Raw genomic sequence first — 14,820 nt, forward strand, 5'->3', positions numbered from 1 at the left:
GAAACGTTAGTTTGCGGCAACTGAATAAACGCGCGCGCAAATCGACAGGGTATTTCACCTTATCCTGTCATATCATGTTCACACGCCGGTTATCACTGACGATCGCTATCAACAGCTCGATAGACATCATCGTAATCAACGGATTGATTTGGGGGTAGAATGTTCCCACTGTTTTATTTTGATTTTGAAGTTCCTTGAGTGACAGCTTTTCACCTGTAGGCGCAATTCACAAAGATGCCATGTGCTCCTCAGATTTATAATGAATCAAAATAAAGAGTTGCATATGAGCGCGTAGAATGCATTGGTATTTGCGAAATCTTCGGTATTTTGACTTTGCTTCATGCCGCAGTTAGCCACTTAATTAGTTATGAGGCTAAGTTAAATTCTTTTTCCCGCCGATAGCTAATAAATCGTGACCAAAGCCGTTTATTTCAACCCTTCATAAAGGGGGTTTGTCAACAATAAAGTTTAAAAGCATTATAAAGGTTAAAGGGTTAAAGTTAGCAGTTTTGTCCATAGAACGTCTTTGGTCAGTGGCTAACCCAAAAACAAATTAAAGCCTCTTGACACAAATTTTAAAATATTGAGGCTTAAAAGACTCGTTGTGGTGGTTATACATACATCTTAAAACACCGCAATTTATATCAATCAATATCTGCGCATGTTTGGATGCCACGTCTACAAGCAAGAGCGGATAATGGCGTATTTTTGTCTGATAAAGGACCACAAGTACAAGGAATTGTCGGCACCTCCAACCAAACCTGCTGTGGTGCGCCCACCCCATGCCAAGGGGAATGCGAGCACAGCACGTGCACTCCGTGTTTTAAAGACAGGATCTCCTTTAGCCTTTCCTGAAACACTAATACATGTTTGTTTTCTTGTCAAAGATAAGCTCTAGTTTTGAAACGAAGTCTGATAGGCCTCCTCGATTTTTCCAATGAACAAAACTGATAGAGGAAGAAGCAGATTGACCCATCCTTCATCTCGGTGTCCTATTAAAATCCAAGCGGTTTATTAAATGTGGTTAGACTGATCTGTACCGTTTATATTAAACATAATTATTCTCGTGCGAATACAGAAGTACTGAAAACACTCGAAGACCCGCTTTTGGACGATCCTTTTTTGTCTGCGTGCTTTCCCGCGAAGGGAAACACCACCGACACGTTGCAGTAATTAAATCTTTATTGAAGCATTTCCGACATGATCTTGAACTGCTCACTATACTCTATAAAAGTCTGAATTTGAAATGCATGACGTGAAAAGTTGCTACCTTTCCACTCCTTTGGTACTCTGTCCGAGGATACTCCGAACATCTTAGCGTGACCTTCAACATGGTGACAATATTGCTTGTAAGTACCTCTAACAAGATTAGTAGATTTAGCTTAATCACTTGCTGATGGAAATTCCTACGTCATCTCGAGTTTAACCGTTCAAGTGGGTATGCCACTGTTTAAAAGGTAGTTCGAGAGATATACCACTGGTTTCTTTTAACTTAAACAACCTCCCATAACCCAAGCTGCACAATAACGTTTGTAGACACTTGGTTTTACCGATTCATGCGAAGTAACAAAGTCAGAGGATTCATTAAAAAAAATTGAGGCTAAAGGGTTGCGATTTCATTTTACTTCAGCATGACCAATCAATTAAGTGAATACCTCGAGGCTTATTAGTTTTTTTAAATCTGCTTTAGAGCAGTCGTGTCAAACGACCTGCTGAGTACATTTTTTTCCACCCCGACTTGAAGTTTGATCGTTTAAAAGTTTCTCTAAGCAGTGATCTAGCCAATATTAACAATAAAAAAAAATGATTGGGACGTCGATTCAAGACTTTGTAAATGAACAGTTTAATTAATTTTCTTTTCTCCATTCTAGCTCTTACCCTTGAGACGATAATTTCGTGTGATTCTCGTTAAAAAGGCGGCAACAATTAGAAAACTTTAAAAGAATTATTCCCAGCCTGGGTGAGCTGCGATCCCGGCGTTTGTCGTGAGCAACTGTATTTTCTCTCCAGGAAACTTTGATTTTCATTTAATCGCAAATCATTTTCTATTTAAATAATGCTCTTCAGTCCTATAAACAGCAGTTCCTTACTTGGCCGTCATTGTATAAAATGTTGGACGAAAAGAGTGAAAAAGTTTCAAAATCTTAAAATTTCCTCAAGGCATCGGATGCGTTGCGGAAGTCGATGAAGGATTTGTTTTTTCCGCTTTTTTGGGGGGGGGGACGAGTAAAATAAGATCCTAGTTCTCGCGTGTCATTGCACATGAAGACGTTTTAATTTCCGTTCATATGATGATTTGCAGTTCATTTCCATAGAAACGAATCAGCGACAGTCGTCTACATGAGATCCACATTGGCTGTCTATCAACCTGTATGACTGCATAAAGTTGATTTCCTTGAAAACAAATCTTTTGTTTAAAATTGAAATACTTCTCTTGTGCTTTCTTTTGCTGTTCTGGTAGCATGATTATTCGTAAAACCGTCACCTTTTGTGCTGAATTTTACATGCATTATGACAGACTTGTAGCTCTTAATTAGCTTGCTACATTCTAGATATCGAAGCTATTTTTAGTTTAAAGTTGTTTACTTTTTCTCATGAACCTCTGCCGTATTAAGTGTCACTCGCTAAGTTTAATTTTAGATGAGTTTTTAGACTTAGACCTTTTTATTCGTCATTATGGCGTGTTGAAAAATGATCGTTGCATTAATCCATACCCTTTTACATTCATGTTTCTTATTATCCTTTTATTTTTCATTTTTTCAAGAAGGATTAAGGGAAATCAGTTCGGATTCGATGGGCATTGCATCCCGTAAGCGATCCGGCAGGGTGTTTGTCATTGCATGAAAAACGTGAAAGTATTTTATCAATTCATACGGGTGGCATGGAATTTGAATTTTCCTGATGAAGAAAATGGGTGAAATATTGTCCAGACCTAAATTATCCAAGTTTCGAATTGAGGTAGGGTAGGTGTGTTTACGCCCTTTGCTAACTACCCACGTATAAGCGTGTTGGCACGTGTTAGGCATCAGCCTCAAATGGCTTTAGTTCTTCAATCAGGTTATCTATTTCCCTTATCGTTTCCTTGCCAATCAACATATTAAATAGAAACAAACGAGATAACCTTATCATTTAAAAGATAAATCTTGAAGCTTAGCCAAAGGTCCTCTAACCAAAGCACTTACAGTCTAATTCAGTGGTTAAGTTCGTCTATCGAGTTTTCATAAACAATAGGGTGTATTTGAAACATTAATGAGATGCTGCTCTTCGATATTCAAATTGATTCGCCTTCGATAGCTCTCAGTTGACTTAATATTACAACAACATCATGAGGTCAAACCAGTCTCACACACTGCTCTGAACAGTTGAAGTTGGCCGAAGGGGTTCAGCAGACATTAAAATGTTTTTCCTTTCAGTAAACACTGAGTTTGGTTTTGATTGTTTCTAGATGACGTTGTGTTAAACCCAAATCTTGAGGACCATAGGGTCCACTTTTCAAGCTTTCAAGTAGAGGAATGGTGGGGGTGGTGATGGTGGATATTTTGCTTACTTGCTCGGATGTTGAACCTTTACAGTTTTGCTTATATATCAATTTTCTTTCTTGGTTTCCTTCGATCAAGCGTTTTTTTCATTTTCTTTTTCTTTTTTTGGCTTCTTTTGTTGTTGTTGTTGTTTTTTTCATTTTCGATTTTTTTCGTGAAAAGAAAGAAAGAAAAAAACGAAATACACCTGAGAGGGATCGAATAGACCCAAAGTCTGCATGATCACAAGATATGATGAGTTATTGCATTTTATCAACATTTCAATTAAGCCCCCTCCGTCCTTCTGAAGTGTCCTTGAAGGAAAGGGCCAAAGCTGAATAAATAGATACCCCGATTTTTGCCATCTGTTGTCGTTGTTGTTTATTTGCTTTTGCGTGATTCCTCCAAGATTACATGATCACCTGATGATATTTCGAGGTTGAGCCAAATTCTGAACATCCGATATGCTCAGCCCAAAGAAAGGGTCATAATTGTTCAACCCACTTCTTAGATTTAATAGTCTCTATTTCAAATTACCAATTTACAACAAAAAGGGGATCCTGATCCCGTTTCACGCATGAATTTGAGAATTCATGCGTTATTAATTACCCGTGAATAACCCTTCCGCCCCTTCCAATATTTCCACGGTGCCCGTCCCTAAATTAGATACTTGAATTCCCTCGGTAAATTTAAGCATTTTATTTCAAATTTGTTTCAGAGCCTTTTCATTGCTGCAGGAATGCTTTGGATTCCAGCCAGAAATCAATCCATTTCTCAAATTAGTTGGCGCAATGCAACATGTGATTTGCGTTCAAAACTAAGGTGGGAATTGTTAGCGCCAGCCCTCATGAAAGCAGAAATGACAACCAACGGCAGAGTAGATGTGTCATTCACAGCACAATACGGCAAGAAGCCCTCCACTGGTATTGTATACAATTTTTATCGAACATATATGAAAACACAGGGCAGTGGTTCAAGATCATCAATTTCTCTTTGCAAGCCACTGATGTAATCGATCAATCTCAATGCTATTTTCATTGCTGGCTATTGACTTAAGCCAGAATTTTTCATATCTTTTTCTTTTACCTCTCTGCTAGATCGACAGTATCACTCTTTCTTGTTTGTCTCCTTTAAAATTGTATCAATCAATTGCCAAATTATTTTTAACATGCCGCAACAATTTCTGACGTATAAGGTTACCAAGACCTCCAGTTGTGTTACTATTTCATTGCAGTTAGCTAGTCAAGATTCGTCTTTATGCAAGTCTTTAGTAGTTTATTATAAATTCAGAGACACCTTCATTATAGGTATATATATATATATATATATAGTTTATTATTTGATACTAGTTTATTATTTTTTGAACTTACAAACAGTGTTCTTCTTCACGCGACAAGTGGATAGGGCTCTTGGTAAATTAAAATATACTATACGTTGGAATTTGAACCGTACCTTCATTTTAACAGTGAAGTCAGGAAAAGTGTTATTAGAGGTAAGATTACATCTTCGTTATGGTACGTAATTTCTCATCTACTAGCGCAATTATCAGGAACTCTATACCTGTCATTCAAACTGAAATTAACATAATAGGCTGGTTAATACAACGTGAATTGTAATTGGAGAAAGATGTTTTTCGTCTTGTCACGAGCGTGGGACAAAGGTAAAAATTGTGAGTCCTCATGAGGAATCGAACCTTGGATGCTCTACCACTGAGCCACAGAGACTCAAGGGTGAGCGAGGTCCTACATACTACTGGGATCAGCAATGTCGATAGCGTCATGTTTCTAAAAATCATCGATAGCGTCATGTTTCTGTTTTGGCAAGTTTGAGCTCGGTAAAGAAATAAACAAAGTTGTTTTTCGTCTTGTCACGAGCGTGGGATAAAGAAAAAGTCCAGAGTGCCCACGAGGAATCGAACGTCAGACCTCCGGATTACGCGCTCCGATTCCCTGCGGGGACTCACAATTTTTTCCGTGTCCCACGCTCATGACAAGACGAAAAAACTTCGTTCTCCATTTATTTACCGAGCTCAAAACTTTACATTCCTCCTATTCTTTTTACAAACGTAATTTGTAATTGTTTGAAAGTACCTCATTTCCAAGTATTCCCAATCCCTTTTTTGCTGAATTTTTTTTCTCATTCTGGAGCATATTGCTTTTGTTTTGATCCACAGCTATTTTTCTTTTAGTTAGATCATTTTGTTGTATCAACTGAGTTGATAAAGTAAGTCGACCTTTTCAAGCTTTAGCCTTTTGTCAGAGCAAATGACGAAGGGCTAACGCTCGAAACGTCAACTTAAGAAACTCTTAATGGGGGCCAATCATTTGATAAATTCAAATCATCATGTTGTTATACTCCCCCACCGGTACAGCACTACAGTTTCTTTGGAAACTTACCCCCTTTTTTGCATCCTATGCTTCTGATGCTACCTGATTATTGTTTTGTACCACACCACAATCTTTTATTCAGGAACTAAGAGAATGACCATGGAAAAGATTCTCCTTGGATAACGAGAAAACCAAATCACTGATTATCTTTATAAAAGAACACCGCACCATTGAATTATGAGCGTCAACAAGTTATAATTCACGTTTGTCAACTACTGGTTCTAATTGACCTTTGCTTTTTTTCTTCCTTCATCAAGAATTCGTCTTCTGTGACAAATTCACACGTGTTCTACCTGGGTAATGCATCCAATAACTATATCACTTTTAAATCCAAGACAGCAGACAAATTCCTGATGGCAGATGCACAAGGTGTCATTGGACTAACGAGTAACTCTCACGTAGCAACTCATTTCAAGAAGCGCAAATGTGTTCATGTATAAGTTGTGGGTCTTTTTACTCAAAGCCTTTTCAAAATGATTAATATAAATTGGTATTAGGTATCGTAGAAATTAGACTCAATTATGGACATTTCATCAAGTACTAGCGCGTGATTGGTTTAAGCGCGTCAAGAGACAGATCGATAAACCTGAGCTGAAGTGCACGAAGACAAGCTGAGTGTACGCGTTCTGTTTTGCGCTCTGCAAAGAATATTAATTTGAAGGTTGATAAACATTACGGTTTCCATTTAGTTTGGAAATACTCTCTCATTTATATTAGTTCTGAGACATAAACAATTTCTCACTTCTCTCAGAACTTAGCCTTGGAACACCGTTCGCTTCTCGGGAGAGATAATTCTCCCAGACAAATATTCCTGAAGGAGACTAGAAATATTATATAGACATCTTATAAGGTTAAGTGACACTATAAGCAATAACTGTGATTGAAATCAGTTATTTACTGTATAAGCGAAGCACATCTTAGGGTGAACAAATAGTTTAATTTGTGCGATGGAGGCTTCTGAGGGGGTGGGGGTGGGTGGTGGAAGGACGAAGGGAGAGAGGGACTTGCGAATTCCGGTCAATTACAATGCCAAATTGTGGTTATATATTTCAGATCTTATTCTTCTTGGAAAATGTGCTTTTCCTTTGAGGCTCTTTCTTAAAAATTTACATGTGGAGTTTATCTGCATTTTCATACGCTCAATTACCAAGCGTAATTGATAAGAATAAATGAAAGTAATTTAAGTGTAGCTTAAATAAATATAGATGGATTATGTTAAACCACGAGGATTATTTTGAAACAATTCTTAACTGAAAAAGATGAATTAGTAGCAATGTTTGCCTTTTATAGCTTGATATTGTTGATATTAGTTGCTTATTTAGCTAATGTAAATGCCCCTCTATTTATTACAAGGCATATTTGATTAATATAAAAGTTTTTAAAATTATCTTCACCTTACTTGTATATTTCCTTTCGTCTTGTTTCCGGATTTCTTTTTTTTTTCTTTTCATTTTATGTTCTCTCCTCGCGTTGGCTCCGGAGGGTCCCCGGAGGTGAGAGGAAATCAGAAGTTTTACGTACTTTCTTGTTTTCCAATTGCAGTTCCAAAGCTTAGTTGTTATGACCAGGTGCTCACTCGGTCCCGCTAGGGCGCGGCGAACGCAATCACTAATGAAAAACCGCCAACAGAAGGTGCAAAGAAAACGCTTGATAGTGTCAATCAACCACTCCTTGATCCAGCTCTAAGTTAAGGGTGGTTTCAGATTACTTCTTTACTAAACCATCGTTTTGTGGCAAAAGTTTTTCATATTAGAGCCCTTCTTTGAGGCTTTCAAACTTGTTTTCTCGGAGCAATTAGCGGAAAAAAAGCCTTTAAAAATTAGAGAGCATTGTCCGAGTGTATTCCATTGTTTATCAGTCGAGTAAAAATTACAACAATAGGCCTATCTATTACTCAAGGCTCCTTATGACAACTCATATCCTCTAAACTAATCATGTTTTCGTTGTTTCTTTCGCAAGCCCTTTGAACTAAGGAATCGTTATTACAATTATGTTGAGCTTATCAGTTTTATGGTTTATCAGCTTGTAGATCGATAGATGTTTACGACTCCGTCCTACAGCTTCATGACGAATGGTGTTTAAAATATATCTGTTTCGTGTTTATCTATAATACGAAGCGAACTAGCGAACTAGTGAACGGGGAAATAGAACAGCACTGCTTCCTTGAAGGGTGTAGGGAGGTCATATTATACCATCTAATTTTACGGATATGGACTATTTCATTGTAGTAACACTGGGGCAGTATTCAGTCAGTCTGTGCAGAAATGTCTGCATCACTCCCCACCAAATTCAGCGGGTTTATCAAAAGCACTTTCGACGTGATACACTGACCACTGATATGCAAAACTTCTCGACATATAGCTGTTAGAGGTTCATTCTATATACCAGCGTAATGAACGCGACAAAGTTCGGGCAACTTCTGTCCCAGGATGTCTCAGGGTGAAAACGGATTCTACACACCGTCGGTGGATCTTACGAAATGGATAAATCACTGAAACCTATCTTCACGAATCAAAATCAACAGGAAAAGCCAACTTTCTGTCATAGGACAATCCGGCCTATATTATTTACATTTATCCGGATTTGATCGTCAAAAGGAAAAAGTAGTAGTCAGGTGTTTCATGAAATACTTTTAATTAATTTGTAGAGTGATTAATCGTTATTATTTTTGACTATTTTCTCTCCTACTTTCCTTTTATAGTTACAAACTGTTACATCTTAGAGATGTTGTCAAATAATTAAGTTGACATTCTTGGCCAAACCACGATTTTTCAATTTATGGTTTACAGACGGATCTTTCCATGATTTAATTCATGATATGATTTTCTTGTTCCGTTTGTCAATAGCTTTTTCAATTTATTTTCAAATGTCTTATAGTTTTTTTTCACCACAAGTCTCTAATAGTATCTATAGGAGTATGCCATGGACCCAAGTGATTGGATGGATTTTGAAAAGAAGGCCCAAAAGACGTTTCTTTCAATACATTAATCACCTGCCTTATAAAACTACTCTAACGAAAGGCAAACATTTTTTGAACACTTTCTATAACGCTAATAAGCTAAAAAAAATTTGGAAACAGACATCTAGAATTTTAGATAAAAATTAAGGTCTTATATTAATCTTAGCCAGACTAAGCAATGAAAATACAAGTTACACAGGAAACGGATTCGACTGAAAGGTTTGGAAACCAGTTATACATAGCTTTCATGACCTTTCCATGATTTCTCCTATCATTTTCCAATTAAAATACATTTGAAAGCTTAATAATTCAAGAAACAAATACAAAACTACCTCATCTGTGTCAGCCAATAATGATAAAGAAGTGTCTTTTGTAATTTTTCAGAATTTTGTTTTTTAAAAATCATCACCGTCTTTTTCAGTTTATTTCTTGTGCAAAAATTGCCAAGTACTTTTTTCTTTCGTTTTCGGCAGAATTCATTAAAAAAAATAATCATTTTCCTAACAATATAGATGATCTTGGCCATTGTAAACAACATATCAACCAAGGCATTTTCGCAAGGAATAACTGCAATGTTGCTTGTTTTGATTCTGTCAATGTATACTCGTACACTAAGCGTTTTGTCGTTTTAAATCGAATTTTCTGGATCTTCTTTCGATTGAATTTTGCTTGTTATAACTATACAATAAGCCTTAATGTACCTTAATTGTTTCCTTGGCACTTACAACTTGAAAGCTTCTTTTAAAACATGTGACACGGCGGCGTAAATTAATATATTTTTTAGCCAACCAAAACAAAAAGCAAAGATTTACACAGCACTTTGCGACTCTGAAAGACTTCGTTCGGCAAAGTGACCAAAACGTAACATTTAACACAAAGTTTTTTTAGTCATACACCGTAGATTGCAAGTATTTCACGAGGTGGCGAGCACAAGGGAGTTGCAGCGCTTTAAAACTGCTTAGAGCCGAGAAATGTTAACAGCCCATCATGACACCAAGAACACTCAAAGACTGTATTTGCAAAGGTTTCTTGATAGAAAGTACACTCTTCAGCGAGCATGAAAGAGTAATCCGATCTCACTATTTAGTTATTTCATGATGTGCCGAATCTCTAATAGAAAAGAACTTTTCCGTTGCATCTCATTTCCGTACCTCAAGACGCAGTTGCGTCTTTAGCGTTTTTTGTCTTTTTTGTTTTCTTGCACTGTTTTCTTAAACTTAATTGCCTCCGGCTCATCAGTTACATCAGCCAATGAATAATAAAGGCTGATTTCTAGTATAAGAAATTTTTGCGGGCTTAAATTTTTTTTAAGTTTGATATAAATGAAGTGAACGAAGAGACTTTAATTGTATTGTTGTCGTGGACAGACACCTGGCCTTCTAAAGCACAATAGATCGAAATGACAGTCATGGTTGAAAGGAAAAAAAATTTTGACAAAACATAATACTTTCAACCGATAGCATTGTCCAAAAAGATAACTCTTTAAGATAAACAAGACGCAAAGTAATTGCTATTAATTGGCCATCTGTCTTGAAAGAGACAGCATAAAGCGGCTCTCGAGATGTGGCCTTGCTTCATTTTCAAAAGCAAAAGAGTAGATCTGAAGCCAAGAAACACGTCCTATTTTTATCTTTACAGTTGTTTCATTTTCTACTGTTGATTCGTCACGACAAACCTTTGAGGACCTGTTCTTTACTGGAATTGAGCTGAAAAACAATTTCCCTGTCTTCCAGATGTCTCAAAACAGAGCCGGTCATCCGTCGCTTGAGAAGTACGTAGTACTCCTTGCCGATAGACAAACGGGAGTTGTGGTTATGGAAGCGCTTGTTTGCGCCGTCCTACTTCTCACAGCTCTGCTGGGGAATTCTTTAGTTTTGTGGATGGTGTGGAGGAACAAAAATCTCCGAACAATTCCAAACCATTTTATCGTTTCCCTTGCTTTTGCCGACATCGGAATGGCAGCCATATGCCAGCCGCCGTGCCTCACAGTCCTCGTGACGGGGACACGAACTTACGGAAATTTTGTCTGTCAGCTTCAAGGATATGCTATAGCCATGCTGGCTTGTGTGTCACTTTTAACGCTAACCGTGGTCGCTGTAAATCGGTACTTTTTAATCGTCCGTCCGAAGAACTACCAGAAGATCTTCAGCACAAGGAACACTCGTATCATGATTGCTGTTATTTGGCTCGTCTCTCTCGTTGAACCAGTACCTTATCTTGCTTCCAACCATCGTTATGTGTACCATGCGGGGAAGTTCTTTTGTTTTCAAGTCGTCGAAGTCGACTTTTTCACTTTACTCGGGTACATGTTCGTTTTCATTCCCATGTTGGTGCTTTCGTTTTGTTATTACAACGTTTTCAAAGCTTTGAAAGAGCATAACAAACGGTTCCATAGCTTGCGACGCCGAGGAGACCAGCCAAACGCTGCAAGGATCTCTGTTGAGGAGATAAATGTGACAAAAACTTTGTTTCTTACAGTTTGCGCCTTCCTAATCTGTTGGACACCGATTGCCATTGTGGATTTCATAGGGTTTGGACAAGGAGGCTGGAACCTTCCTCGTGAGGTGTACGTGATGTACACATTTTTGGGTCAGTTGAGTACAGTGATAAACCCGGTCATTTATGGCGTCATGAACAAGACCTTCCGAGACGAATACAAGAAGCTATTTAAATGGAGCGGTGGAGCCGACATAACGCAAGAATCCACTGAAGACACTCCACAGACGCAGGAGAGTAAGTGCTCTGTGCTTTAGAAAATAACTTGACATTTAAATCGGTTGCTCTTTGTTGAAGCCTTAAAATAAAGTAAGATAGTTGAGCTTCTACTTTTTTTCCTAGTTTGAAGGAAACATCAATATCTAGTTACAGTAATTAGCTATGCTAGAACCTCGTCACTAAAAATTGTTTTTTCAGTGACGCCCGTATGCTCTTACACTGAAACTATTTTGACCTGAAGTCGCCTTTTTAACTGGGGCTTTTTTCACGTAACTGAGGTCTGAAGACTCTACACATCAGTGTCGGAGCGTGAGTGTCAGTCTTTACTACAACATGAACCGATTGAAATTTACTTGATAACTAGTGAAGCAGATGCACAATCATTTTTTTGCTCACGTTTGTTTCTGTGACAGGCTTTTGATAACGATAAATTTCTTGAAAAATGCTTCTTTAGAATTGCACAGTATCCATTTTCCAATACAGTTATTGAAGATTAGTGAATGCAGTTACTCCGCAAATGCTTCGATAAAGCGTCCTCGTGTCAGCTTCTACGAAAACTAAATGGAACATTTGAAACGTGGGTTTTGATTAAACTCAGGAAGGCTACGATTCTATGTCAGTCATTTGATTGACAACGTTTCTTACCACTCTGCGATGTTTACAATACACACTCATTCAATTACTGTGTTTTTTGTGCATGAAGACAAGTAAATTTGCGTTATTAAACATATTTACACACTATCTAAGGAGGAAAGTATAACTCAAAGAATGGTAAACTTAGCGCTTAGTCTTCAAATGAAAAAGAAAAGGATGCCACTCATTACGAAGGAAGTCTTTCTTTAGGATTTGGACTTGCATAAAGAAAAAAAGAAGTACAAAAAATGTCGAGACCAGGCAAACTGATGTCAATGGTTTGTGATAAGGTGCTATTATATAATTTTCTTCTTGAGCGATGAATGATATCAGATTCGGCTACAATACTGCAACCCATTTGTCATCGACACGTAAGGGAGCTGAGTTATGATGTTAGGATTCAACAACATTTCTTGTAAAGGTGTAAAATGATCATGATGATGATTTATAAAATAAACGAACTCCTTGTCACTCTTCATAGAAGTAAAAATGACCCAAAAAGAGCTAAATGTTTTCAAGTTTTTAAATGGAGTTTTACATGTTCGGAATGAACCAAGACTTATGCTGCTTGTGATTATATTTGGAGACTTCGAGATAATGAAACTGTAAAATTTTATCCCAAGAAAGTAAAAAGGTTTGACTAATGGTTGCTGGTGATGAACTGTTAGAATATTTAAATAATATATGATAGAGGGACCGAAAATTAAGTGATCAACTGACAGACTCATAGCTAATAAAAACGAAAAAAAAAAAATATTTACTACAGAATTAGACTTAAGTTCATAGATCAAGACAAGGAATACTGTGTAGTTATGGTGATAAACTGTTGTAAATACCTTTAGGTGAGGACGTTTAACACTGTTTCAACAACTAATAAGATTAATCATTAAAAGCTCAATCTCCAATTGTTTCGTATGTGTGTGAGTGTGTTTTAAGCAGCTGATTGGGTAAGCATAAAAGAGGGTTTCAACGGGTCAACCGTTAGACGTAAAACAGCAAAGAAAACGTTTTGGCCGGTAGGCTTAAAATTTGGCACATTTTAACTTTCGATAGCTACAGAAGTTAACCGCATAAGTTTTAACTATCTACGATATGCCATTAATCTGAGTGTCAAACTAAATTTTAGCCATAAAATGGCCAAAATTTTAATCAGTAGAAGTAAAAGCCATCACCCCACTGAGACCCTCGTAAAGCGCTATTAAATGGAACAGAACTCGTTACTGTTTTGAACCTGGTTAAGTTCAAATATCATTACCCCCAGTAAACTGGAACACATACCCAATTGAAAAAGCCATCCCAAAATATGCTTACAACACCATCAGTGACAGCGGGATGGAAATCTCCGAAGCACAGATGCTTACGATCAAAAAGCGAGTAAGGTGGTCGGTAACTGCTACTGATAGACAATATGAAATGAAGGAGCATCTAGTTTAGGCAGTTTAGAAAACCACGCTTACTGATTTAGGATGAGGAATCGAAAACAGGCTGAATTAGATTTTAAGTATTGGTCAGTATGTTATTTTGAGTTTTTTGTGAACTAACCCAGCAAGAAAACAAATGGTGTGATTTTAAATACCATGGTTAAACGAATCGTTACAGGCTGTTGATTGTTTAGGTTATATGATAAGCTGTTACCACTATCTCTATCAACAATTACCAGTGACTCCCAGTATGGCGAGAAAAACATTCATTTATCCGATTTATCATGATCACAACAGATATGAGGAAAAATCACAAATTTTACAACCTTCTTCAAACACTGTGGCCTGAAAAGGATTTTCGGAGATCCCTGTATTGTGCCGGGTATTGAGCACATCACCCATCTCAGGAGACAAATTTGAGCGAACCGTATTAGTTGTTTAATAAAATTCTAAGAGCTTGCCCAAACACGAGCGTGCCAGTCATGTTATCCGCTCCCGCATTGGGGGCATGCTTCAATCTGCTTCATACGTCCATACAAAAACGACGCCAAGAAACGTAGGTGGAATAAAAAGATTGAAATATTTTTATTCAGAACATCACATTTTAAGAGGCGATCTCTGTAAGAGCGGTCCAAGGTATTTCGCATCGGAAAAAAAGTTTTCCCTCAAACTTTGCCCAATAAACTATCTTTGGTAGCAAGTAAATAAAACCACATTAGTTTCTGGAAATACGTTAAAATAAAATTTTTAGAGCTCTCAAAAGTCAAAGCTGCTAAAGGCCCTTTTTTGACCTCTTGCGACATCGAAAATTTCAAAAGTTGAATAACCTGGTCCTCGTATCACACCGAATGCAGCAAAAAATCTTTTGTATTTTTAAACTGTGTGATATGTTAGGTGAACAAAAAGTATTTCAATTTTGATATTTGTTTATTCAGGGGTTCGTCATAATTTATTTAAAAACTCGTTAGACAGCTTTCTGAAATTGGTCAAAAGTAGTTAAAAAGCTTAAAAATTTGGCTTCTGCTATTTCATGCATATTTGAGTTTTGACTGGTTATGCTATTCAAATCTGTATGAATATTTCAGAGCCAAACTACAGGATTCTATCCAGTGTAACCGGCGATACCAGCACATACTAAAATACATCGTGAACCGTGACTCTGTCACGTAATTCAATTGTGTAATTAT

The 14,820-nt window shown here is 37.3% G+C and overlaps 2 protein-coding genes across 2 annotated transcripts; both read left to right on the forward strand.

Annotated features, from left to right (window-relative positions):
• The first annotated feature begins 4,137 nt into the window (after nt 1–4,137).
• LOC113669123 (uncharacterized) lies at nt 4,138–7,292 on the forward strand. Its single transcript, XM_027185120.2, has 3 exons — nt 4,138–4,441; nt 4,895–5,010; nt 6,163–7,292. The coding sequence occupies exons 1-3, from the start codon at nt 4,258–4,260 to the stop codon at nt 6,343–6,345; spliced, it is 483 nt and encodes a 160-aa protein (XP_027040921.2). The 5' UTR covers nt 4,138–4,257; the 3' UTR covers nt 6,346–7,292.
• A 1,059-nt stretch (nt 7,293–8,351) lies between these two features.
• On the forward strand, nt 8,352–13,117 carry LOC113669161 (melatonin receptor type 1C). Its single transcript, XM_027185163.2, has one exon. The coding sequence runs from the start codon at nt 10,598–10,600 to the stop codon at nt 11,615–11,617; it is 1,020 nt and encodes a 339-aa protein (XP_027040964.2). The 5' UTR covers nt 8,352–10,597; the 3' UTR covers nt 11,618–13,117.
• The last annotated feature ends 1,703 nt before the right edge of the window (nt 13,118–14,820 follow it).

The sequence above is a fragment of the Pocillopora damicornis genome, chromosome 3 (assembly GCF_964200805.1).
Source record: "Pocillopora damicornis chromosome 3, jaPocDami1.2, whole genome shotgun sequence".
Lineage (NCBI taxonomy): Eukaryota > Metazoa > Cnidaria > Anthozoa > Scleractinia > Pocilloporidae > Pocillopora > Pocillopora damicornis.